Source organism: Microcaecilia unicolor, chromosome 11 (genome assembly GCF_901765095.1).
Source record: "Microcaecilia unicolor chromosome 11, aMicUni1.1, whole genome shotgun sequence".
Taxonomy (NCBI): Eukaryota; Metazoa; Chordata; class Amphibia; order Gymnophiona; family Siphonopidae; genus Microcaecilia; species Microcaecilia unicolor.
In genome coordinates, this window is record NC_044041.1 from 112,095,673 (window position 1) to 112,118,765 (window position 23,093).

General features: G+C 47.1%; 1 protein-coding gene across 1 annotated transcript in view; it reads right to left on the minus strand.

The window, feature by feature from the left end:
- CCDC88B (coiled-coil domain containing 88B) overlaps positions 1-7,918 on the minus strand; it is a 98,653-nt gene extending 90,735 nt beyond the window's left edge. Inside the window, exons 1-7 of the mRNA XM_030219306.1 lie at positions 7,843-7,918; positions 4,899-5,041; positions 4,166-4,274; positions 3,700-3,769; positions 3,303-3,361; positions 1,769-1,852; positions 914-1,054 (exon numbers count right to left, since the gene is read on the minus strand). Of these exons, the coding sequence (XP_030075166.1) occupies positions 914-1,054; positions 1,769-1,852; positions 3,303-3,361; positions 3,700-3,769; positions 4,166-4,274; positions 4,899-5,041; positions 7,843-7,902 (666 nt within the window). The 5' untranslated portion in view covers positions 7,903-7,918. The remainder of the gene's footprint in view (positions 1-913; positions 1,055-1,768; positions 1,853-3,302; positions 3,362-3,699; positions 3,770-4,165; positions 4,275-4,898; positions 5,042-7,842) is intronic.
- Between the last annotated feature and the right edge of the window lie 15,175 nt (positions 7,919-23,093).

Here is a 23,093-nt window from a genome sequence, read left to right on the forward strand (position 1 = left end):
ATAGATGGACCATGCAGGTCTTTTTCTGCCGTCATCTACTATGTTACTATGTTAACTTTATAATATACCTTTAGATAAGAAATCCACTTTGTGGGTAGGACTGCCAGGCCAATCCATAAGGGCTGCTGCAGGCTTGGCTTTTCCTCAACAATGCACTGCCTTAACTTGTAAGTTCTGATTTCCCTCAGAAAAAGAAGACTACATTTCCCTGCATGCAGTGGGGCAAAACCAGTGCTGGACCAGCTTGTGTGTGTGTGTTGATTTAGATGAGGTGACAAACCTGTTTGTGGAAGGTCCTCTATATTGTCAACACGATAGCTCTTGCCTGTTTGAGGTTTTGTAAAATAAGGAATACTATTCATAAGATGCTTTTCCTCCACTTACATGAGTTAAGGGGCTTTAAAAATTTTATTTTCTCTTCTGAGCGCTCAGACCCCCTAGAATCTCAGTCTTCTCTCCACACTGGAGTGTAAATTTTAAGGGGTTTCGACGTTAGCTTCAGAACTTAGTACAAGAACAGTGCTGGGCAGACTTCTACGGTCTACGCCCTGATAGTGACTGAACAGATATGGATGGGCTTGAGTGTAAATTTTAAGTGGCTTCAATGATAGCTTCAGAACTTTTAGTACAAGAAGAGTGCTGGGCACACTTCTACGGTCTGTGCCCTGAGAATGGCAAGGACAAGTCAAACGTGGGTATAAAGCATCACATTCCATGTAAAATGAGTTTATCTTGTTGGGCAGACTGGATGGACTGTACAGGTCTTTATCTGCCTTCATTTACTATGTAGGAACAGTTTTAAGGGCCATACTACGTACTTTTCACATGGTCACAAAATAGGAAAAGTCCTTTCCCTCTATTACTGTTCAGAAGAGAAAAGTTAGGATCTCACAGCCACCTCCATTTTCTTTACCTCTGCACTCTCCTCCTGCTCTTTAACCAGTCGCTTCAGATGATGAACCATGTTCTGAAAAATGAGCTCCAGGTCTGCTCGGTCCAGCTCCCCCATATCCGACCACTGCAGAACCAAAATGTTCTTCTGGTTCTGGGTCACCTGCAGCAGATAGACAATGAGAGGGACAAAGAGAAGGACCTGAGCAAGGTGAAGAGAAAATTTCACCCCATTCATGCAGGACAGGGCGAGGTGTGGGGGGTGGGGGGGAGAACACACAGTCACCACGCTGGTGGAAGGAAAAGACTGTTGTCATGATGGAGCAGATGCTATGTGGGAGAAGGACTGGTACCATGATAGGAACACCAAGAAGAAGAGACTGTTGTCAGATGGGTGGGGGGAGGGGGGACTGGAACCGTGAGAGGGATGGTTTCTAGCTTCTCCTTATCTGTTAAATTATTGAAGTAACTTTTGAGAATGGAAAGAATATCAGCAGTCACACAGTAAGTGGCACACGGTCACATATCATTTCAGCAGTGACATCACAGCGCGACATGATGTCACAGTTTCCAGCCTTAGACCTTTAGGCACATTATGTGCTGTCACAGCAGCCCCTGCACATGACCTAGGGCAGCCCCCCCCCCCCCCCCCCCCCCCAGTTGTGCTTGCAGGATATTTGTAATGAATATGCATGATAAATTTGCAAATTTATCTCATGCATATTCATTATGGATATCCTGAAAACGCAACTGGTTGTGCAGTCCTCAGGATGGGTTTGAGAAGCCCTGCCTTAGTGAGTCAGTAAGCTGAGGAGGACACCTTGTGGTGAGCTCTGCAACAGAGCTGAAAAGTAAGGGATCCAATATATGACCTCACCTCCTGGATGCAGCTGGCTAGGGCTACCTGAGTCTCAATGGCCAGTGCCTGGATGCAGTCTATGAGTTCCTCTCTTCGTTCACACTACATAGGAAAAAAAGAGGAAAGGGGGAGAGAAGGTGTTCAGTAAACAGCAGAAAACAGGCAAGAAGAGACAGCAGAATGAGAGAGAAGAGGCATTGAAAGGGAACAGGAAGGAGAGACATCTGACAGAAAGGTGTCAGGCATGCTAGGGCATCTTAAGTTACTCTGGGGTACAGACATGTCAAGGGCATGTCAGAAGTTGAGAGGTGTCAGGTGCAGATGTTCAGAGATGTCAAAATATGTCAAGGTTCATTACAACACAATATAGACCTGTCAAGGAACAGGCAAGTCAGAGGGTAAGAGAGGGCTTGTAGGGGAATTTACATATATTACAGTTTTTATTGTGGCAATGGAAGGGGAACCTGGGGACCAGGAATGCTTAAGTTTTACAAAGATTCTTAGATATGATTTTGGGTTGTCTAAATGGATGTTTATATTTATGTATGGTGCTTTATACCCTGATTTAGAGGACAAGGTGAGTTATAAATATATAAATTAAATCAAGCGGTGTGGTAGCTGTGTTAGTCGACTTATAAAGGTAATAAATGGAAATAAAACAAAACAAAGAAAAGTTAAATATGTTGATAACGTTTTTATTGGACTTACAATACATTTTTTTTATTAGCTTTCGAAGGCAATACCTTCTTCAGATCAGAAATGAGCAAACGATGGCAAATATCAGAATACATAAGTGAAACACAAAAGCATTCTAATGACAGTTTCACAGGAAGAGGGTGGGGTGGGTTAGGTGAGAAACAGGGAGAGCTGGGTGGGTGAGACAGGGAGAGATGGAGGGGTGATAAGAGGGTGACAACGCAGTATAATTTTATGGTTTATAGTGTGATAGAAAACCCAGATCTTTGTTAAGTCCTGTCTGGTGGGTGTCAAAATATTTCACATTTTGACTTCGAAGGTCTCACTTTCCTGGACTGTTTTAAAATTTACTTTGAGTATTTTCACCATAAAGTCAGTGATACAGTGCTCTGGTCTTGCAAAATGTTCTCCCACAGAGCTGTCACCATGGTTAGTTTTATGGTATTTATGTGGTGTCTGTGTAAGTTGATTCTTGTCTTTAACATCTGGCCTGTCTCTCCAACATAGCATTTTTCTTCACATTTTTTGAACTGAGTGATATATGCCACATTTGAAAATGAGCATGTGTAGGATCCCCTTATGCTGAATAATTTTCCCATGTGAGTGACTGTGGGGTCCTGTGATATGTGTTGGCACACCTTGCAGTGTAATATATTACAGGAATGTAAATTAAATAAAAATTAGAAGCCTGTCAGTATGTGTCACATTGTATAGTAGGTGTGCAAGGACAAACTGGGGTACAAAGGTGGTCAGTGTGTCTCGCAGGATACAAAAGTGTCAGAGTGTGTCAAACAGCAGAGGCATGTCAGGATGTTTTAGGAGGTGTCAGTCAGGGAGTAGATCCACTGTGACTTACCTGTACTGCACAGCCCAGGAGCAGAAGCAGGAACCTTCTCATCTCCTCAATTCCCTGCTCTGAAAATAGGACAGATAATACACATGGACACAATGTGCCATCGATGTACAGAAGGGAGCATGGCCCCAGGTAGCTCTGTGGGCAGGCAGCAGGGGTAACAGCGTGGGATGTCAGGCAAGAAGGTGTTCCTTTAATTCCAATTTCTGAGCTTATACAGTGTCAGAGCCCTATGTATAACCTACCGCCCCCCCCCCCCCCCCCCCCCACCACAAGTATGGTTACAGCCCTGTTTATACTCTGACACTGTCCCCGCCACCCCTAGCCCATCATGCACTGTACAGTGTCACAGCTGGCACTGTCCTTTTCTTTCCACCATCCCTTCTTCCTGATCTCTTACCTGTGAGGGGATCTCGGACCAGCAGGTTAATGTCAGGAAGTGGCATCAGCACCAACTGTTGCAGGTTTTCCTAGGACACAGAGAAGGCGAAGGGCAGATAATATTATTTACACATGGTAACCAATGCCTTCTTCTTCCCCTCGCCCCCTCCCCAATCTGTCCACTGCAACAGTCCACCACCAGGCACCAGGATGAAAGAACCCCTCTCCAGCCCCCCTGAGCTGATACTACATCAACAGTTTGAACAGCGGGACTTCTGGGCTTCCACATACTGTAACTCCGGAAAGGAGGTGGTGAAATTGTGAAAGGTTTCCTTGCAGGCCCAGGGAACTGCTGTAGCTTCTGACCACTTCCCCATTTCACCAGAATGTCACCCACATATGTACATATAGGGAAGGATCTGAAAGCTGAGACTTTTCACACACAGACACACATACTACACATGCACACACACACACTTGGTTACCTGATAGTACGTCCTGAGGTGCTGCCGTAGGACAGACAGGTTCTGTATCCTTAGGGTTTCATCATTCTGCTCACTGCTGTACAGGAGCTGATGCTTTGGGCCTGGATCTCTGCGAGAACCAAAACAGAACCGAACAAAAAAGAGTAAGAAAAATTCTAATTCTACAGGTAGGATAAGGGAAGAGAGGAGTCCTGTCCCTTTTCCCTGCTATTAGACTGAGTCAGAGAAGGCAATAACAGCTCCTCTCAGAGGAACACTGCTAGCATCCAGTCCTCCCCATCACTTCAACAGTACTATCCAGCACAAAAAAGGTCCAGAATAGTAAAAGAGTAGGGAGAAGATGAACCCAGGTAAGATGGAAACAGTGCATGAGAAGGGAGGGCCAAGAGGGAATAGGAGTCAGTCCCAGTGTGTTTTGTGTAAGAGACAAGCAGGGCAAGGGATCTTCTCTGACTAGGAGTGTTACCAGAATACATTTTTAACTACAGCTGACAAGCGTTAGAAACTTTCTATATAAGTGACTGCTTTACCATTTCTGAGGTCTCCTAATGGGTCCAAATCACAAGTGCCCATCAACCTGCTCCATACAGCATTCTCTCACCATTCCCCACCCCACAAAATGCAAGAGGATAAAATGCAAAATCCAAGCTTTGCCCACCCGTGTGCTGCCAATCACTGGAGTGCTGGTTAAGAATAAGGTCCAGTGCCTATTTAGCCCCCTTTCGGGACTCACATGAATCTCATGACCTCATTCAGGAAGACACCATCCACCAGCTGTAGGAAGCCCCGCAGGTCATCTGCCAACCCTGGATACACTTCCATATATGGAGTGGTGATGTCACAGCTTCCCTCCACCAAGCTCTCAAAGGTCTTCACCTAGAAGGGAAGGAAGAAGAGAGGGTGAGGAGAGAGGAAGAAAAGGAGAAAGAGAAAAGAAGGATAAAGGAGGGAGTGATACCAACATGTGATCTGCTGCCATCCATGTTCCCATCCTGGAAAAGAAATGAATCACATGTACAGAATGGGGGTGGTTCTAGTAGTGGGCTCCTCCTTTTAGGCATTCCAATGCAGCACAGGAAATGCCAATTCAATAATGGTGACTGAGTGCTCAGATTACATTATAGAAAGTTAGGGTGCCCAAAATATACAAGCCTTCAGTTACACTAGTAGCCACAGACCTGGAGTAACTGCAGACGTTTAAATGCAGCAAGGTCATGTATTACTGAATTGTGTAAGGTATGTGTGTAAGCAGGTCACAAGCCCATGCCCCTCCCATATTCCTCCCACATGTACACAACCCTGGCAGAGATGCACACCCATAATCTGTCCACTCACTGACAAACATCCCTGGAGGTACACTCCAAGACACACACTCCAGAAGGTGTCCACTCAGAAAAATTCCTGGAATTGCACACTCAAAGACATACACTCCAGAAAGTGACAACTGATATAGAAACATTCCAGGATGTGCACACTCAAAGACACACAGTCTATAATATGTCCACTCACACAGAAACATTCCTTGACATGCATACTCAGAGACGCACACTCCGCACACTCCAGAGTATGTCCACATGCACAGAAACATTCCAGGAAGCACATACTCAAAGACACACACTCCAGAATGTGTCCACTCACATAGAAACATTCCTTGACATGCATACTCAGAGACGCACACTCCGCACACTCCAGAGTATGTCCACATGCACAGAAACATTCCAGGAAGCACATACTCAAAGACACACACTCCAGAATGTGTCCACTCACATAGAAACATTCCTGGAAGAGCACAATCAAAGACATACACTCCAGAAAGTGACAACTCACCAACATGCATCCCTGAAGGTACACACCCAAAGACACACACTCCAGAATGTGTCAACTCATACAGAAACATTCCTGGAAGTGCACACTCAAGAACACACTCTCCAGATTTTGTCAACTCACACAAAAACATTCCTGGAAGTGCACACTCAAAGACACACACTCCAGAATGTGTCTGTGTACACAGAAATATCCCTGGAAGTGCACACTCAGACAAACACTCCAGAATGTGTCCATTCATACAGAAATATTCCTGGACGTTCGCAAGCAAAGACGCACACTCCAGAAAGTTACAACTCACCAACATGCATCCCTGGAGGTGCACACCCAAAGACACACACTCCAGGATGTGTCAACTCATACAGGAACATCCCTGGAAGTACACAAAGACACACACTCCAGAATGTATCCACTCATACAGAAACATTCCTGGAAGTGCACAAGCAAAGACACACACTCCAGAAAGTGACAACTCACCAACATGCATCCCTGAAGGTGCACACCCAAAGACACATACTCAAGAATGTGTCCACTCATACAGAAACATTCCAGGAAGTGCACACTCAAAAACACACTCTCCAGAATGTGTCTGTGTACACAGAAATATCCCTGGAAGTGCACACTCAGACAAACACTCCAGAATGTGTCCACTCATACAGAAATATTCCTGGAAGTGCACAAGCAAAGACATACACTCCAGAAAGTGACAACTCACCAACATGCATCCCTGAAGGTGCACACCCAAAGACACACACTCCAGAATGTGTCACATACAGAAACATCCCTGGAAGTACACAAAGACACACCCCAGAATGTTTCATCTCACAGATACACGTTAAACACATTCACTCACTTACAGATGTGATCCCGAATATAAAAACTCATACATTGTTATGCACTCCTGGATGTGAACAGCCTCACAGAGACATACTTTCAGATAGTTCCTGTGAATATGCTGGTGTAAACTTTAGTATATGTGCATACAGACACTTCTGATCATGTCCCACTCATGCTGACCTTCAACATTCCCTCACTAGCCTGTGACTACTGACAACCAGGGCCAAGGCAAGAGAATTAAGCATCTTAGGCAAACCTTCAGCCATATGTCTTTTCCCCCTCCCCCACACCCCACTAAATTAACTTTCAGGTTCCAAGTGCCCTCCTCATATATACTTATAATAAAAATTAGCAACTGTGATTGCTCCACTACCTCCCCTCCCAGAATAATCTATAAAAATGCATAATTGGTCACTATACTTTCCAAGAATCATTTACACAGATAAATGGCTATTTGAAAACTGCCACACTTCCTGAGGGTAAAAGTACATTCTGATGGCTGTGATTGTCACGACCTACTTGTTTTGCTTTGATTATAGATGTTTTTTGCTGCTCCTTGGAAGCTGCCGCCCTAGGTGACTGCCTGGTCTTGCCTAATGGTTAAGCCAGCCCTACCAACAGCATTGAATGATTACCCCTCTTAAGAGCTCTCAGCATGTCTAATTTGGGTGTAATATCAGTAAAATGATCCAGTGCTTCTGGAGACACTCCAAAGAGAGCTCCAGAACAAGGAGAAGGCAAAGGCCTTTAGCATTCATCTGCTTCCTCACACAAATCAGGTGGAGCCTGGGAATATGATCATGCCAGCAGTCCCCAGGTGATCAGGCAGCCACGAGTTACTTTCTCATATCCCAAACTCTCAGTATGCTGTAAAATTAAGACAGTCTCCTTTCTTTATCACAAAAGTCCAGGGAGATCCTGTTCTCCACATACCCTTTTACAATCCCAGCCTATAATTGCAGAAAGGGAAGAAGACTTTTACACGGTTCCATTTAAATAAATTGAATGTTTCTCACCCAGGTAACCAAGGGGCTCCCCATGAAATGCTGCAGTTGCTCAGCAAAGTTCTTGTCCATGATCTCTTTCTGGAGAACAAAGCTGGGGGGGGGGGGGGGGTGGAGAAAGGGAAAGGTTCAAGCACAAACAGCAAGCTGGGGAGATTACAGCAAGAAATAGCAGTGACGAAGGGAGGGGAGTATCAGTCACAGTCACCAGAGCAGGCCGAGCATGTGGGGGCAGTGGAAGTTATCCATAGGAGCAAACAGCAAGCAAGTGGTGGTGGTGGGGGAGATGAGTCACAGGAGCAAACAACAGGCCATAGAGTGGGGGGTTCCCCTGAGCTGCCCAGATAGAGAAGTCACAGGAGCTGGTAGTAGCACTCAGTTGAGGAGTCCATTCGGTGCCTCCTGAGGGGTCTCTGCAGTATTTCTCCATGAAGAGCCCACATCTCAAGAAACGAGCAGAGAACAGCAGCTTCAGTAGAAACCCACAGAGCCTTTCGGTCCTGGGGAGAGTGCAAGCCACTGCAATAGCTTTGCTTCCTGCCCCCTCCCTTTCACCTACACCCTCTTTCCTCTTCCGTTGCTGAGAGGGAAGTTCTGCAAATCATCTCCGGCGCAATGTGTGACACCACCACACCAAGATTTGTCTGCATAAATCCCTTGTGTGCTCCGGTAGTCACTCAGGGTGAGTGGATGTGGGGGATGCTGCAGATTTGGGATATAGGGTCTAAAAAGCTGGTCACGTATGTCACTGTCTCCAGCATCCACAGGCTGTACGATGTGCTTCTTGATGGTGTGTATGTTTAATCAAGACAGGTAGATAAGGCAATGGCAAAAGCCAGAAGGATGCTTTGGACCTCGATATAAACCTTCAAAAGAATATAAACCAGATGGAGGTAGTCTTTTCCTAAAGCCTATGGGGACAGACTTAATCTAGATCCTGGAGGAAAGGTGGGAGAAGGGAACTATGACAGACCTTGATGCATAGGAGGCAGGTCTCTCTTAAATGAAAAGTATCTCTGGGCCAAGAGTCATAGGATGAGGGGGAAAAAGGGAAGGCTCAGGAGTAATCTACAGAAATACTTCTTCAGCGAGAGGGTGATGGATACACAGAAAAGCCTCCCAGAAGAGAACATGAAGACAGTGTCTGAATTCAAGAAAGCATAAGACAATTTTGATAAGAAGATTTCTAAACCTCCACTTCAGTCTAAGGAGTTATTTTCTATTGTTGAATCTTGGGTTTATTCTAAGCTTCATGAACCATCTAGTCCAGTGTTTCCCAAGTCCAGTCCTGGAGTAGCCCTTGCCAGTCAGATTTTCAAGATATCCATGAACTTGATTTACATACTCTGCCTCCATTATATGAAAATCTCTTTCTTTCATTCATATTCATTGTGGATATCCTGAAAACCTGACTGCGAAGGGGTACTCCAGGACGGACTTGGGAAACTCCGATCTAGCCAAAAATTTCCTCTTTATTTCCAAGAAAAAAACAGAAAAGGTTGCTAATTAATTTAAGATACGTGCCCATTTGTATTCTGCTGACGCAACAGAAATATGCACAGATTTTATACCTGTCAAATCACAGCAGGTTACACAAGCTATTCAGGCCTTAAGGACTAGATTATATATATCACGCCTATTAAAAAAAAATTGGCAGCAAAATGAAATACACCTAGGTGTATTCTATAAAGTGCACCTAAATTTAAACATACTTTATAGAATAAACCTAAATTTCTGTGCGCTTTGTAGACTACGCTGAGTGCCCGTCCACATGACTAAATTTAGTCATGGGCAGTTACGCCAAGTAAAACGGTGTAAATGCCGATGCCTAAATTACATGCAGACAGGGTGTATTCCGTAACAATGCGCATAATTTTAGAAATGCCCACGGCCCTCCCATTCCATGCCCATGGCAACACCCCATTTTCAACTATGAGACTTAGAATTTATGTGCATCATGTTATAGAATACACTTAGACAGTTCTGAGCACAAATTCTAATGCCAATTAGTGTCAATTATCAGTGAGGATTGGCTTCTTAATTAAGCTGCACGCACAAATCCAGAATACAATGGGATTTGCATATGCTACTTAAGTCATGCTATATAGAATCTGGGTAAATAGCTCCATTAATCTGCTGAATTCTTGCTCTACTTCAGTCTTGAAAGCCTTGAAATTGGATCTAGTTCCTTCTATGGCAGTTATTATTAACAAAGGTCTTCTTCTACAAAGCCACGCTAGCGATTTCCACGCGGCAAATGAGATGAAGCTCACAGGAATTGAACGGGCTTCTTCTCATTTGCTGCACAAAGAATCGGCAATGTGGCTTTGTAAAAGAGGCCCAAAGCATTTTCAGAAGAAGTACCTGCTTTATCAAAGCGCGCATCTGTTTGACCGTTGTTTAAAAAAAGCCTTCTTTGGATTCTAATAAAGTTGAAAACTTTCATCCTATTTCTAATTTAATGTTTTTTGCTAAAGGCTATGGAGAAATTGGTTTTATTTGAATTGTCAGTTTTGTAGAACAATATCATATGCTTGGCACTTTTCAATTTGGTTTCAGATCCTAACATAATACTGAAATTGTATTAATTTCTATGCTAGATAAAATTCAATTGCGTTTTGATAGCAGTGAAAGGTTTTGGGGTGTTTTTTTTTGTTATATATATCATTAGATGTAGCAGCTGCATTTGATACTGTGCATCATGCTCTATTAATTGAGCGTTTAAAATTGTTTTGGATTACTGGTAAAGTTCTGTTAAGGCTTAAATCTTTTTTAGTAGATCAACTTTAAAATGATCCAAAATTCTTCTAAATTATTTATTTATTATTACATTTGTACCCCGCGCCTTCCCACTCAAAGCAGGTTCAATGCAGCTTACATAGTAATAGGGATTACAGAGCATTCATAGTGAAAACTGACAGAGAAAATATGTTAAGTATATCAGAATAGTAAAAGATATAGGAAGGTAGAGATGCACAAGTGTTGGGTAAAAGGGTGCATAGGATTAGTTTGGGTCATTTGGGTAGGCTTGCTTGAACAGATGGGTTTTTAGTGATTTCCGGAAGGGTAGATAGTTCCTGATTGATCGGATAGGTCTGGGGAGGGCATTCCAGAGTTGGCTGCCTAAGAAGGAGAAGTTGGATCCATAATAGGTTTTGTACCTGAGTCCCTTGCAATTTGGGTAATGTAGATTGAGGTAAGTTCGCGAGGTTTCAGACATGTTTCTGGTGGGAAGGTCAATTAGATTAAGCATACAGTCCAGAGATTCACCGTGGATAATCTTGTGGATTAATGTGTGGACCTTGAAGATGATTCGTTCTCAGATAGGGAGCCAGTGAAGATTTTGTCGAAGGGGTGTTGTGCATTCAAATCGTGGTTTGCCAAAAATGAGTCTTGCTGCTGTAGATTGGATCGCAGCAAAGTCCGGCAAAGCACTGGGCTCTTCCCTATCTGCTCTTTTGTTTAGTTTATGTTTCCAGTTTGAAAATTATCAGTTAATATAGGTAGTAGCTATTTATATGCGGACGATCTTCAGTTTTATTTTTCTGTACCATTGAAGAAAAAGTCACTTTATCTTATTACAATATGCGCATGGAGGAACGCCAATGATCTCTCCCTGAACACAGAGAAAACCCTAATTCTGTGGTTGTCTCATTTGGGAGACAGATGTCCACTGTCAAATTTTCAGTTTGAAAATTCCTCTCTTACTATCTTGAATTCAGTGAGAAGCTTGAGTCATTTTAGAATCTTCACTCTTACTTAAGTAACAAATTGCTGCTGTCATCAAGACTGTATTCTTTAAAATACAATTAGTAACAAGACTTATTCACTGCAGAAAATTTTCATTTTATGATGCAGTTACATTATGCCCCATTTGGGCTACTGAAATGCCTTCTTTTGTGGTCCTCCTCAAGTGTCTTTGAGGGCATTACAGATGGTCCAAAATTCTACAGCCCCCAGGTAAGTGGAGGTGCGAGAGTAGGAAAGATCATATTATTCCACAACTTATTAAGCTCCATTAGCTTCCTATTGTAAGTTTAAAATTTTAATGTTGGCCTTTAAAGCTTTACATAATGATTCCTCATTAACTATTGCACAAAATTTGAAAGTTTATCATCCCTTCAGGGATTTAAGATCGCAAAACCAGTGTCTTGTACACATTCCTTCTTTTCGGTAGGTTCATCTTAAGAAGACCATTTATGCATATATATATTTTTTATAGTTGGACCAATTATGTGGAACATTCTTCCTCTGGAAATGCACCAAATGACTTCCTTACTAATGTTTAAAAAACAATTGTTTCATAAGGCATTTTATTAAAGAGACTAAGCAAGCCACATATACAGTTTCCTCTCCTCCTCCCCCATTCTCTATTTCTGTGGATAACACTCATTGCTTGTTTTGTGCCGGTACGAGCCAGTATGGTGTACCGGCACCTTTTTCCTCAGGTCCCACTCCCGCCCGTTCCTGCTCCCGCGATTCTCTCTTCCCTCCCCTCCCTGTCCAGCGATTCTCTCTCCCCTCCCCTCGCCTCCCTGTCCAGCATGTCCCCTCTCTCCCCTGCCCTCCCCAAGTCGCGGCGAACTGGTCCGGAAGTGAAGGCAGCAGTGAGGCAGGCATGCAGCATGCAGGTTCATCTTCATCTCCTCTCGCGTTGCTGCCCTCGAGGGTGGGACGCGTTGAGAGGGAAGCAACGTGAGAGGAGACAAAGACGAACCTGCATGCTGCGTGCCTGACTCACTGCTGCCTTCACTTCCGGACCGGTTCACCGTGCCTTGGAGAGGGGACGGCAGGGGAGAGAGGCGACATGCTGGACAGGGAGGGCAGGGGAGGGGAGAGAGAATCGCTGGACAGGGAGGGAAGGGCAGGGGGAGAGGAGACATGCTGGACATGGGCAGGGGAGAGAGGACGGAGAATTGCTGGGCATGAATGAGGGGAGGGCTGGGGAGAGAGGCGACATGCTGGGTATGGAGGACGGGGAGGGGAGAATTACTGGACATGGGAGGGCAGGGGGAGAGGAGACATGCTGGACATGGGCAGGGGAGAGAGGACAGAGAATTGCTGGGCATGAATGAGGGGAGGGAGGCAACATGCTGGGTATGGAGGGCAGAGGAGGGGAGAGAGAATCGCTGGGCATGGAGGGGAGGGCATGGGGGAGAGGAGACATGCTGGATATGGGCAGGGGAGAGAGCATGAAGAATTGCTGGGCATGAATGAGGGGAGGGAGGCGACATGCTGGGTATGGAGGGCAAGGGAGGGGAGAATCGCTGGACATGGAGGGGAGGGCAGGGGAGAGAGGAGACTCTGGACATGGAGGGCTGGGGGAGAGCAGACATGCTGGACATGAGCAGGGGAGGGCAGGGGAGGGAAGATAATCACTTGGCATGGGTGGCTAGAGGGGGGCAGGGGGACAGGAGGGTTGCTGGATATGGGTGGATGGGCAGGGAGAGAGAAGAAATGCTGGACATGGATGGAGGGGAGGGAAGAGTGAGGAAGGAGATGAGGGAAAAGGAAGAGAGGAGAAAAACTGCACATGGATGAAGAAAATAGGCAGAAGCTGGATCCACTGGACAGTCAAGTCTGCGGAGTAGGACCCAGCTTTTACTTACGGATGTAGGGCAAGAAATGAAGAAGAAAGGTAGAAAGTAAAGTAATAAATGGAAAGGAAGCCCTGGAAATGGAGTTAAGAGGACATAGCAGCAGAATCGGATACTGGGCCAGCATGATCAGAAAAACAGTCACCAGACAACAAAGGTAGAAAAAATCATTTTATTTTCATTTTAGTGTCTGGAATATGTCCAATTTGAGAATTTACATCTGCTGTTACAGGTCCAGTATCCCACTGGGGATATTAGACCTGTAACAGCTTACAGAAATTATTTATAATGAATAAAAATCACATTATTTTTTTCTCCTATACTAGTATAATATTTTCAATGATGTCTGTTTATATGCACCATGGCTGGTATAAGGGGTGTGGCTAATGTGGGTGTGGCTATAATAGGGGTGGGGCCATATGTGGTGGCCCCACCACAATGAGTACCGGCACCTTTTTTTCTACAAAAAAAGCATTGATAACACTCTCATCCTTCCTGTCTCATCAGCTTCCTTGGGGTCATCTTCGATTCCTCCCTCTCCTTCTCTGCACATATTCAACAGACTGCTAAAACCTGTCGTTTCTTTCTCTATAATATCAGCAAAATTCGCCCTTTCCTTTCTGAGCACACTACCAGAACCCTCATCCGCACTCTTATCACCTCTCCCTTAGACTATTGCAACTTGCTTCTTACAGGTCTCCCACTTAGCCATCTCTCTCCTCTTCAATCTATTCAAAATTCTGCTGCATTACTAATATTCTGCCAGTGCCATTATGCTCATATTAGCCCTCTCCTCAAGTCACTTCACTGGCTTCCTATCCGTTTCCGCATACAGTTCAAACTCCTCTTATTGACCTATAAGTGCATTCACTCTGCAGCTCCTCAGTACCTCTCCACTCTCATCTCTCCCTACATTCCTCCCCAGGAACTCCGTTCACTGGGTAAATCTCTCTTATCTGCACCCTTCTCCTCCACTGCTAACTCCAGACTCCGTTCCTTTTATCTTGCTGCACCTTATGCCTGGAATAGACTTCCTGAGCCGGTACGTCAAGCTCCATCTCTGGCCGTCTTCAAATCTAAGCTAAAAGCCCACCTTTTTGATGCTGCTTTTAACTCCTAACCCTTATTCACTTTGTTCAGAACCCTTATTTTATCAACCTCACTTTAATATTCCCTTATCTCTTGTTTGTTCTGTCTGTCCTAATTAGATTGTAAGCTCTGTCGAGCAGGGACTGTCCCTTCATGTTCAAGTGTACAGCGCTGCGTACGTCTAGTAGCACTTTAGAAATGATAAGTAGTAGTAGTCATTGCATGTTATATGTTATGCTTTTTGGTTTTCTTAGTGTTAGTTGTAACTTCTTAGATGAGCTGGATAAACAGGATATAGATTTGATAAAGTACAGAGGATTTTTGAGGGAGAGGAAGGGATTGCAGACCCTGAGCATTCGATGTGGATGGTCTGCACATCCACATCAAACAAACCTTTTACAGAGATGGGAAGGTGGTAGAACTAGAGGAAATGAATTAAGGTTGAAGGGGGGGCAGACTATTTTTTCACAGAGAGGGTGGTGGATACTTGCTTGGAGATTTCTTTATTTACAGCAACGAATAACAAAAATCCAGAAATCATATAAATACCAATATTCACATGCCTAACACAAACCATTCTATCACCAAAACAATCCCTTCTGCCCCTATACATATATACACCCCTCCCCCTCCCTTTTCCCCCCCTTATTCCCCCCCTAAAATTACAACCAACACAACATCACAGTAACTATAATCATAAGGCCTTTAACCTCACATGCTTCCACCACAAGGACACCATCTGTGAATCCCTCTCCACTCTTTCCCATTGCGCCACTTGCTGTACAGCCCGCACCACATCCCAACTGACCTGTTCAATGGATCGATCTTCTTGGTGCAGGGATACCCGGCAACGAGCCATCCAAAGACAGAACCGGAGAATGAGCGAAATCAAGAACCCCGTCCCCGGATCCAGCTGACCTCTCTTGAATCGATATCCATACACCCAGTCCGCATACGTATAGGAACGGAACGTGGGGATCTGGAGGAGAGCAGAAACCCTGTCACCCACCCCCCGGGAAAAGGGACAGTCCTTCAAAAAGTGGTCCATGGTTTCTAACTTCCCCACACATTCCCCCCTTGGACAATTCCTGTCCTGGATCTTCCTATCTCTCAGATTCTCTCTGACATATAATTTGCCGTGTAGGGACAGCCAGGCAATGTCCCGATATTTAGCCGGAATCCTCTCCGAATTGATATTCCGTAGCCCTTGCCTCAGCACTTCCCCGGGAGCATCCCTAAGTACCAGAGGGGACGAGAACATCTGGGAGCGCACTCTCTCCACCCAGATTCCTCTCTTCCCATCCCTAATCTCCCCCACTAGAATCCCCCAGACCCGAACTAATTTTACTAACGTTTTATAGTACCCTACCCTTTCCGGAGCCCCTTTCCGCAATACCCCTACCCTCTCCCCTCTCCTCCACCCCACCCAAACCCTCTCCCACCACCCCAGCACACTACTCGCCCACCCTGGAGGAGCCTGACCCACCGCTCTCCCTAGATTAAAGTGCACAAACAAAGAACTAAAAAACAAAACCGGATTGATCATCCCTACCCCCCCCTCCTTCCTAGATAGATATGTGGTGTTTCGTTTGACTGGATTCAACCGATTGCCCCACAGCAGCTGGAAGAAAATGCTATACAACGAGGCATAGCACTTTTCAGGTACCAAACAAATGTAGCTGATGAACAAAAAGAGGGGCACCAAATGGGTCTTGATGAGTTTCACCCGATCTTCCATGGACATTTTCCACCTCTTCCACCTGTCCACCCGCCCCTTTGCTTCCTGAAGACAACGGTCCCAGTTGAATTTAGCATAATCTCCTATCTCAAAGTAAATCCCCAAAACCCTCATTCTATCCACCACCCCCGGGAAACCCCGTCCTAATTCAAACTGCTCCCCTACTGGCCCTAACCACAAACTGTTGCATTTGTGGATATTCACCCGTGACCCTGTATCCCCTGCGAAATCGTGGATGAACTCCAAAAGTTTATCCCCTTCTGCTTTGTTTGCCACCCACACAGTAATATCGTCTGCGTATGCCACCACCCGCAACTGTTCTCCCGTGCTTACCTCCACCCCCCTCAATCCTCCCACCCCACCCTGCTCCAGACGCCTAATAAAAGGGTCTATAGAAAATGCATACAGCAAAGGGCTTAAAGGGCACCCTTGCCGAACCCCTGCCGTCAGCTCAAATTCCCCCCCTTTCCACCCATTGATCAATGGAAATGCATGTGCATGAGAATATAACAACCGTAATTGTGCCACCCAATCCCTAGGGAACCCGTAATACTCTAAAACCCGCCAGAGGAATCCCCATTGGACCCTGTCAAAGGCTTTTTCTTGGTCAAGCGCCACCATCAGCCACCCTGACCCCTCCTCCCGACTCCGCTCTAAACCTTCCCTCACCCATGCCGCAGCCTCCAGCACCCCTCTACCCGGCACCCCACAAGCCTGTGAGGCTGCCAACAAGTCCCCCGAGAATTGCCGCATACGCTTGAAGAGCATCTGCGCAAAGATCTTACGATCACAGTTTAGTAGCGCAATAGGCCTCCAGTTAGTTAACAGCTGCGGATCTTTGCCCTTACTTAACAAAATCAATGCAGACTCCAACAAGGATTTTGGAAGAGACCCCCTCTGACGTGCCTCTTCCCAGAGATCCAATAAAATCGGAGCCAGGTGCCTGCGAAACGTATGATAGAATTCTGCCGGCAGCCCGTCCGGCCCCGGAGATGTCCTCTTTCTCAGGGCCCCTATAGCCTCCTCAACCTCCTGCAGTGTCCAGGGGCACGAAAGGGCCTGGAGATGAGACCCCCAATTCCCCACCCCCGGAGTCCCTTCCACATACTGATCCATCCTCCCCCCATCCAAGTGCTGATCCGAAAAAAAACCCCTGAAGTGCTCTTCCACCACCTTCAATATTCCCTCTTTGGAATCCTGCATCACCCCCCTAGTATCCCTAAAACCCTCCACCACCCTATGCTCTCTTCTTTCCCTACAACAAACGAAGGGATCTGGGCTAATCAATTTACCAAAGTCCCTCTCATAAACTAAAGAGGAATACCGATCGTATTGAGTCTTCTCTAACAGAGACTGTAATTCTTGGATATCCTCTTTCCTCCCTCCCTTGGAAATCAAATAATCCTTCCTTTGCTTCAAGGCCATCCCCAAACGTGTCCTTTCCCTTCCCCTCCTCCGTGCCTGTCCCATGAAAAGGAAACGCGTCCGTTTTTTCACCACCTCCCACCATTCTCCTCTGGAGGGAAAGATCCCCCGTAAGGATAACTGGTCTTCTAAAAAATTCAAATATTTCTTTTGAGCCTCCTCATCCTGGACCCATCTTAAATTCATCCTCCACAACCCCCTACCTATCCTATGAGCCGCCGACCCCCCTACTTCCACAAGAAGCAGTTTATGGTCGGAAAAATCCACGTCCAGCAGGCGAGGCCCCCGCTGGCATACCCCTCTACGAACCAAAAACCGATCAATTCGGCTCCTACATCTCCCCCTGCTAAACGTGAATCCATCCTCATCTGGGAAATGTTCTATGTGAACATCTATCAGCCCCCCCTCTTTCATGATCCCGAGCAAGCGCACCCCATCATATGTCACCTGTACCTTAGTACCCCCACTATCCTGTTTCCTAAGAATTAAATTAAAATCTCCCCCCCAAATTACCTGGCGTGCAGTAAACAAGTAAGGCCTGATCTTCCCTAATAACAAACTGCGCTCCTTCCTAGTCTGCGGCCCATAAAGATTAATAATTCGCAACGCCATACCCTGCCATAATACGTCTACCACTAAACACCTCCCCACCCCGAGTTCCATCACACGCTGAATTTCCACCTTATGTGTCTTAAATAAAATCCCCACTCCCCCATATCGTTCCCCTGCCAGCCCCCACACCGAGGGTCCCCATCTCCAATCCCTGCGCGCCCTTCTCAGCTGCTCCAGGTTCTGCAAACGCGTTTCCTGAAGCAGAAAACAATCGGCCTTAACCTGAGAAAAGCACTCATAGGCCAAACACTGAGCTCTCTGGGAAGCCACACTCGCCACATTTAGGGTGGCGAACGTCAGAAGAAGCCCTGCCATACCCCCCATTAGGACTCATGCAACTCCTCACTCTCCTCCTTCCTTTGCATACTATCTACTCTCTGTGGCAACCTGCTACCCAGAATGTAATCCTCCTCTCCATTATCCCCTATCTCTGCCGCCCAGTCCCGTATCCCTGTATCCTGATCCCAACCTTCCCCTCCCCCCTCCCTCATACCTTTCTTCCTCCCTTTCTTCTTTTTAAACCCTACGGAATCCCCCCCTGCAACCTTCCCCTCTTGAACCTCTCCCCTCTGCACCCCCTCCCCCTCCTTTCCTACCTCTACATTACCGTCCCCTTGAGCTTGCTCCTGGCTAACCACCCCCTGCCCCATCCTCCTCTTACCCCCCCCTCCCTTCCCTACCGGAACCCCCTCCTCCTCCCCAACCTCAACATCTTCCACTTCCATCCCCCCCTCCTCGTCATGGGTACCCCTTCCCTTCCTACCTTGACTCCTTTCCCCCTTGACCTTTCCCCGACTCCTCTCCCCTCCTCCCTCTTCCTGAGGTCCCTTCTCCCCATCATCCCCCTTCCCCTGTATCTCTGCCCCCCCATCCTCTTCTTCCAAAATCTGAAATCGATTACCCCCCTGCCCCACCCCAGGCAACCCCTGTAATGTCAAACCCTTTCCCTTTGAAACCTTCCGTTTCTTTAATTTTGACACTTGAACCCACTCTCCCTTTCCCTCCTCCTCCTGTCCCCCTCTAGTCTCTAGACCCCCGCCCTCCTCTAACTGTAAACCCTCCTCTTCCCCCTGCAAACCACCCCTCCCCTGTACCCCCAAACCTCCCTCTCCTCCCCCTTCCTCCCAAGCCCTCCCAACCCCCAGACCCCCAGAACCCTGACCTAGATCCTGCCCCTCTCCCCGAATCATATTCCCCCTGCCCTCATCCCTCCTATTATGACGCGCCCTCGGGCAGTCTCTAAAGGCATGCCCCAGACCCCCGCACAAATTGCAACGGATAGAGGAACAATTTTCTGTATAGTGCTCCTTACTCCCGCACTTTACACACTGTTGTACTGGGCAAGACATACTATAATGGCGAAAGGATCCGCAACGGAAACACTGCCGTGGCTGTCCCTTGTAAAAACAGAGAATCCTGTCCCGGCCAATAAAAGCCGCAGAAGGAATGTGCTTGACCACTTGCCCTTCCTGTCTTAGCTTAACCCAAGCCCCCCACCCCCCTGCCCACACCCTACTTGGATCCGGGAGTTTGGATAACGGGGTTCTCAAATCCGCATGCCGCTGTAACCAGTAGGCCAGGTCTGCCCCTGAAATGGACTCGTTTCGTACCAATACAGTGACTTGCACCAAGTCAGGTCTACTAATAGGAATAACCACATAATTGCTCCAATCCCCCCTTCCTTTCACCCCCTCATACCTCTCCCAAAAGATTTCCATACCCCTCTGCGTTAGAAAACTAACATCGTACTCAGGCAAATTAACTGGGTGAATACAGGCATAGAAGTCCTCCGGCACAAACCCCAGGCCCATGACCATCCTCAAAACCGTCTCCCGAGAAGGCATAGCCCCCTCCCCCACCCATCTAATCTGCACCACATTCCTTCGTTTGGGGATTTGCCCCGCCCCTCTCCCTTCCCCCCCTTTCCCCCTTGATCCCTCCACAGACACTGGCCGCCCCCCCATCTCCCCTCCCCCCTCCCCCCTCACCACCGCCGCAAAGGAAAGAGCACCCTGCCCCTCCCCCGCCCCCCCTCACTTCTCCCCTACCCTTCTTCCCTTCCTCCGAATCCCGGCTCCCCACATCCCCCTCCCCCACCTTCCGACAAGAAAGCATACCCCTCTCTTGACCAAGACCCTCCCCCCGCCCCCCACCCTCCCCTCGCACACAGCCCCCCCTCAACCAGTTCAAACCCAGACCTTCAACTGGGACATCAGGAGCTTTAAAAATTAGTGCACTTTCAGAGCTTACTCTGGTCTGAGCAATTGGTCCAATGTCCTGCTCCATTCCATGCAACTCCTGTTCCAGTTCCTCTTTCTCCTGCTGATTCTCTATGTCCTGGGCACCATACCCTAGCAGGTCCCCTGCAAACTTGGCTGCAGATTGAACAGAGATCTCTCCTGATTCTTCCTCCTGTCCGTCCTGACCTCGCGGGCAGACCTGCTCTGAGCCAAGCTGCACAGCTGATGATAATTGATCACCAGAAACTGCTGCCTCAATCAGAGCACCTTTGGAGTGCTCCTGCAGTTGGAAGCCTGCTGGTTTTTGCTTCTCTTGCAATCTCTCCACACAGGTAAGTTCAATACTTTTTTCCACACCCTGTTCTTCTTCCCCACTAGTGGGTACTGAAAAAGTGTCCTGGGTGGAAAACCTGTCTCCATCCGTTTCAATAATATGAAAGTGTTGTAACTTTGTGTCTTTTCCTTTCTGTTCTACCGGAATACCTGAGGCCAAACAATCCGCCCCTCCCCCTTCTCCTGGAGCTGTATCCAACCTGAGTACTCCCTCTTCCCTTGGGCTCATCAGGGCTTTCATAGTTTGCAATGTACTTTGACTGTTTGGACTTTGTACAATCTCTGTTACCAACCGCCTTTTGTGAAACAATGTTCCTGAGCTTAAACTGGTAGATTCCTGTGCTGGGGAGAAAACCTCCTGGCTCATAGTTTTAGATGTACCAGCCTGCATCCTCTCTTGATTCTCATAAACCTCCCTCAAGGGATTTGCAGAGCCTGTTTTTAAACAAGCAATTCTTTTTTCCTTCTGTTTCAGCAACTTTGTTAAGCGCTTTTCTTCAGTCTTATACTTTTGACCATGCTCTGCTGGGGCCAGCCTACTCATGGCTTTAGTCATTTTCAACCGTTTCCCCAGCTCCTCTATTTCCTTCTCCAGAGACTTGATGTGCCTCACCCGCTCCACCGTTTCTCTGGCACACTGTCCTGGGTCCATATTCTCCCACTCACCGGCCTCCTCCCCTTCTTCTGACCACTCTTCTTCACTGCCGGCTGCCTCAAATCCCAACTGGGCCTCCTGCCCCACCTCCATTCCTTCTTGTCCTTGCTCCTTCTGGGTCTGCACCTTTAGGGCCTCAACCTTCCTCCCCCATGATCTTCAGGCTCCTTACCTGGAAGCCGCTGGGTCATGGAGGAGGCATCAGATCCACAATCCTCCCTGGCCCTGGGCGCTTTACGGTCCCGGGGACTACGCTCCCTTCGTGCTGGAGGAGGGACTGGCTGAGAGCTACTCCGCCGGGCCTTCAGATCCTTCGGCCTTGTAGGCCCCATAGCCTGGGAGTTTCCTGGGCCTCTCTCCCCAGGCCCCCTCCGCATAGCTGGGGAAGGGACCAGGCCTGGCTCCCTTTCCTCAGAGCCTCTGACCGCACCTCCTTCCTGCCCTCTGTCTGACAACGACTGACGCTTGGAATGCCCTCCCGCGGGAGGTGGTGGAAATGAAAACAGTAATAGAATTCAAACATGCATGATATAAACACAAAGGAATTCTGTTTAGAAGGAATGGATCCATGGAATCTTAGCAATTGGGTGACACCACCAGTAATTGGGAAGCAAAACCAGTGCTGGGCAGACTTCTACAGTCTATAGCGATTGTGGATCGGCTGGAGTGTAAAGTTTAAGGGGCTTCGATGGTAGCTTCAGAATTTTTAGTACAAGAACTGTGGGCAGACCTCTATGGTCTGTGCCTGAAAATGGCAAACAAATCAAACACAGTTATACATAAAGTATCACATACTATGTAAAATGAGTTTATTTTGTTGGGCAAACTGCATAGACCATACAGGTCTTTATCTGTCGTCATTTACTAGGTTACTATATGTCTCTCTAGTGTTATGTAGAGCCAAGTTCATCAGATTAGAGCCATAGCCTCAGAATTATATACAAACAGCAAAACTTATTTGACCTCACACATCTTGCTGAAACCTAAAAAATACACAAAGGGGTAGGAGGGATCCCTGGGGAATGGTTGTATCATATCCTCATACCTCCTCCTTCACCAGCACCTTACTTTTTCTTTTTTTCACAGCACCCACCATCTTTCTCAAAGGAAAGGAGGTCAGCTCCTAATTTCAGCCATATGTGAGGCAGCTGAAGGCTGAGACTGGGGCACACAATCAAGCTTCACGCAGTGTTCTTTCCCCCATGACAAGAAGTCAGGTACAGGCCTGACTGCAGACAAGTGCAAGGATCCTGAAAAGGTAGACCAGATGCTGACAAATATGTAAACACTAGTAAAAGAGGCCCGTTTCAGAGCAAATGAAACGGGCGCTAGCAAGGTTTTCGTTGCCAACACCCCCCCCCTCCCTCCCTGGCCAACCCCTTCGTTGTTCTGCCATTGCTCCGCCCCCATCATGACGTTTGACGCGAGGGCGGGGCCCAGAGCGATTTCCCACCCCCCCACCCCGCCTCCCTTCCTGCCAACCCCTTCGTTGTTCTGCCATTGCTCCGCCCTCGAGAGCGGGGCCCGGAGCAATTTTGGTGGCTTCACCACCACGAACCTTCAAACCTTTTTGA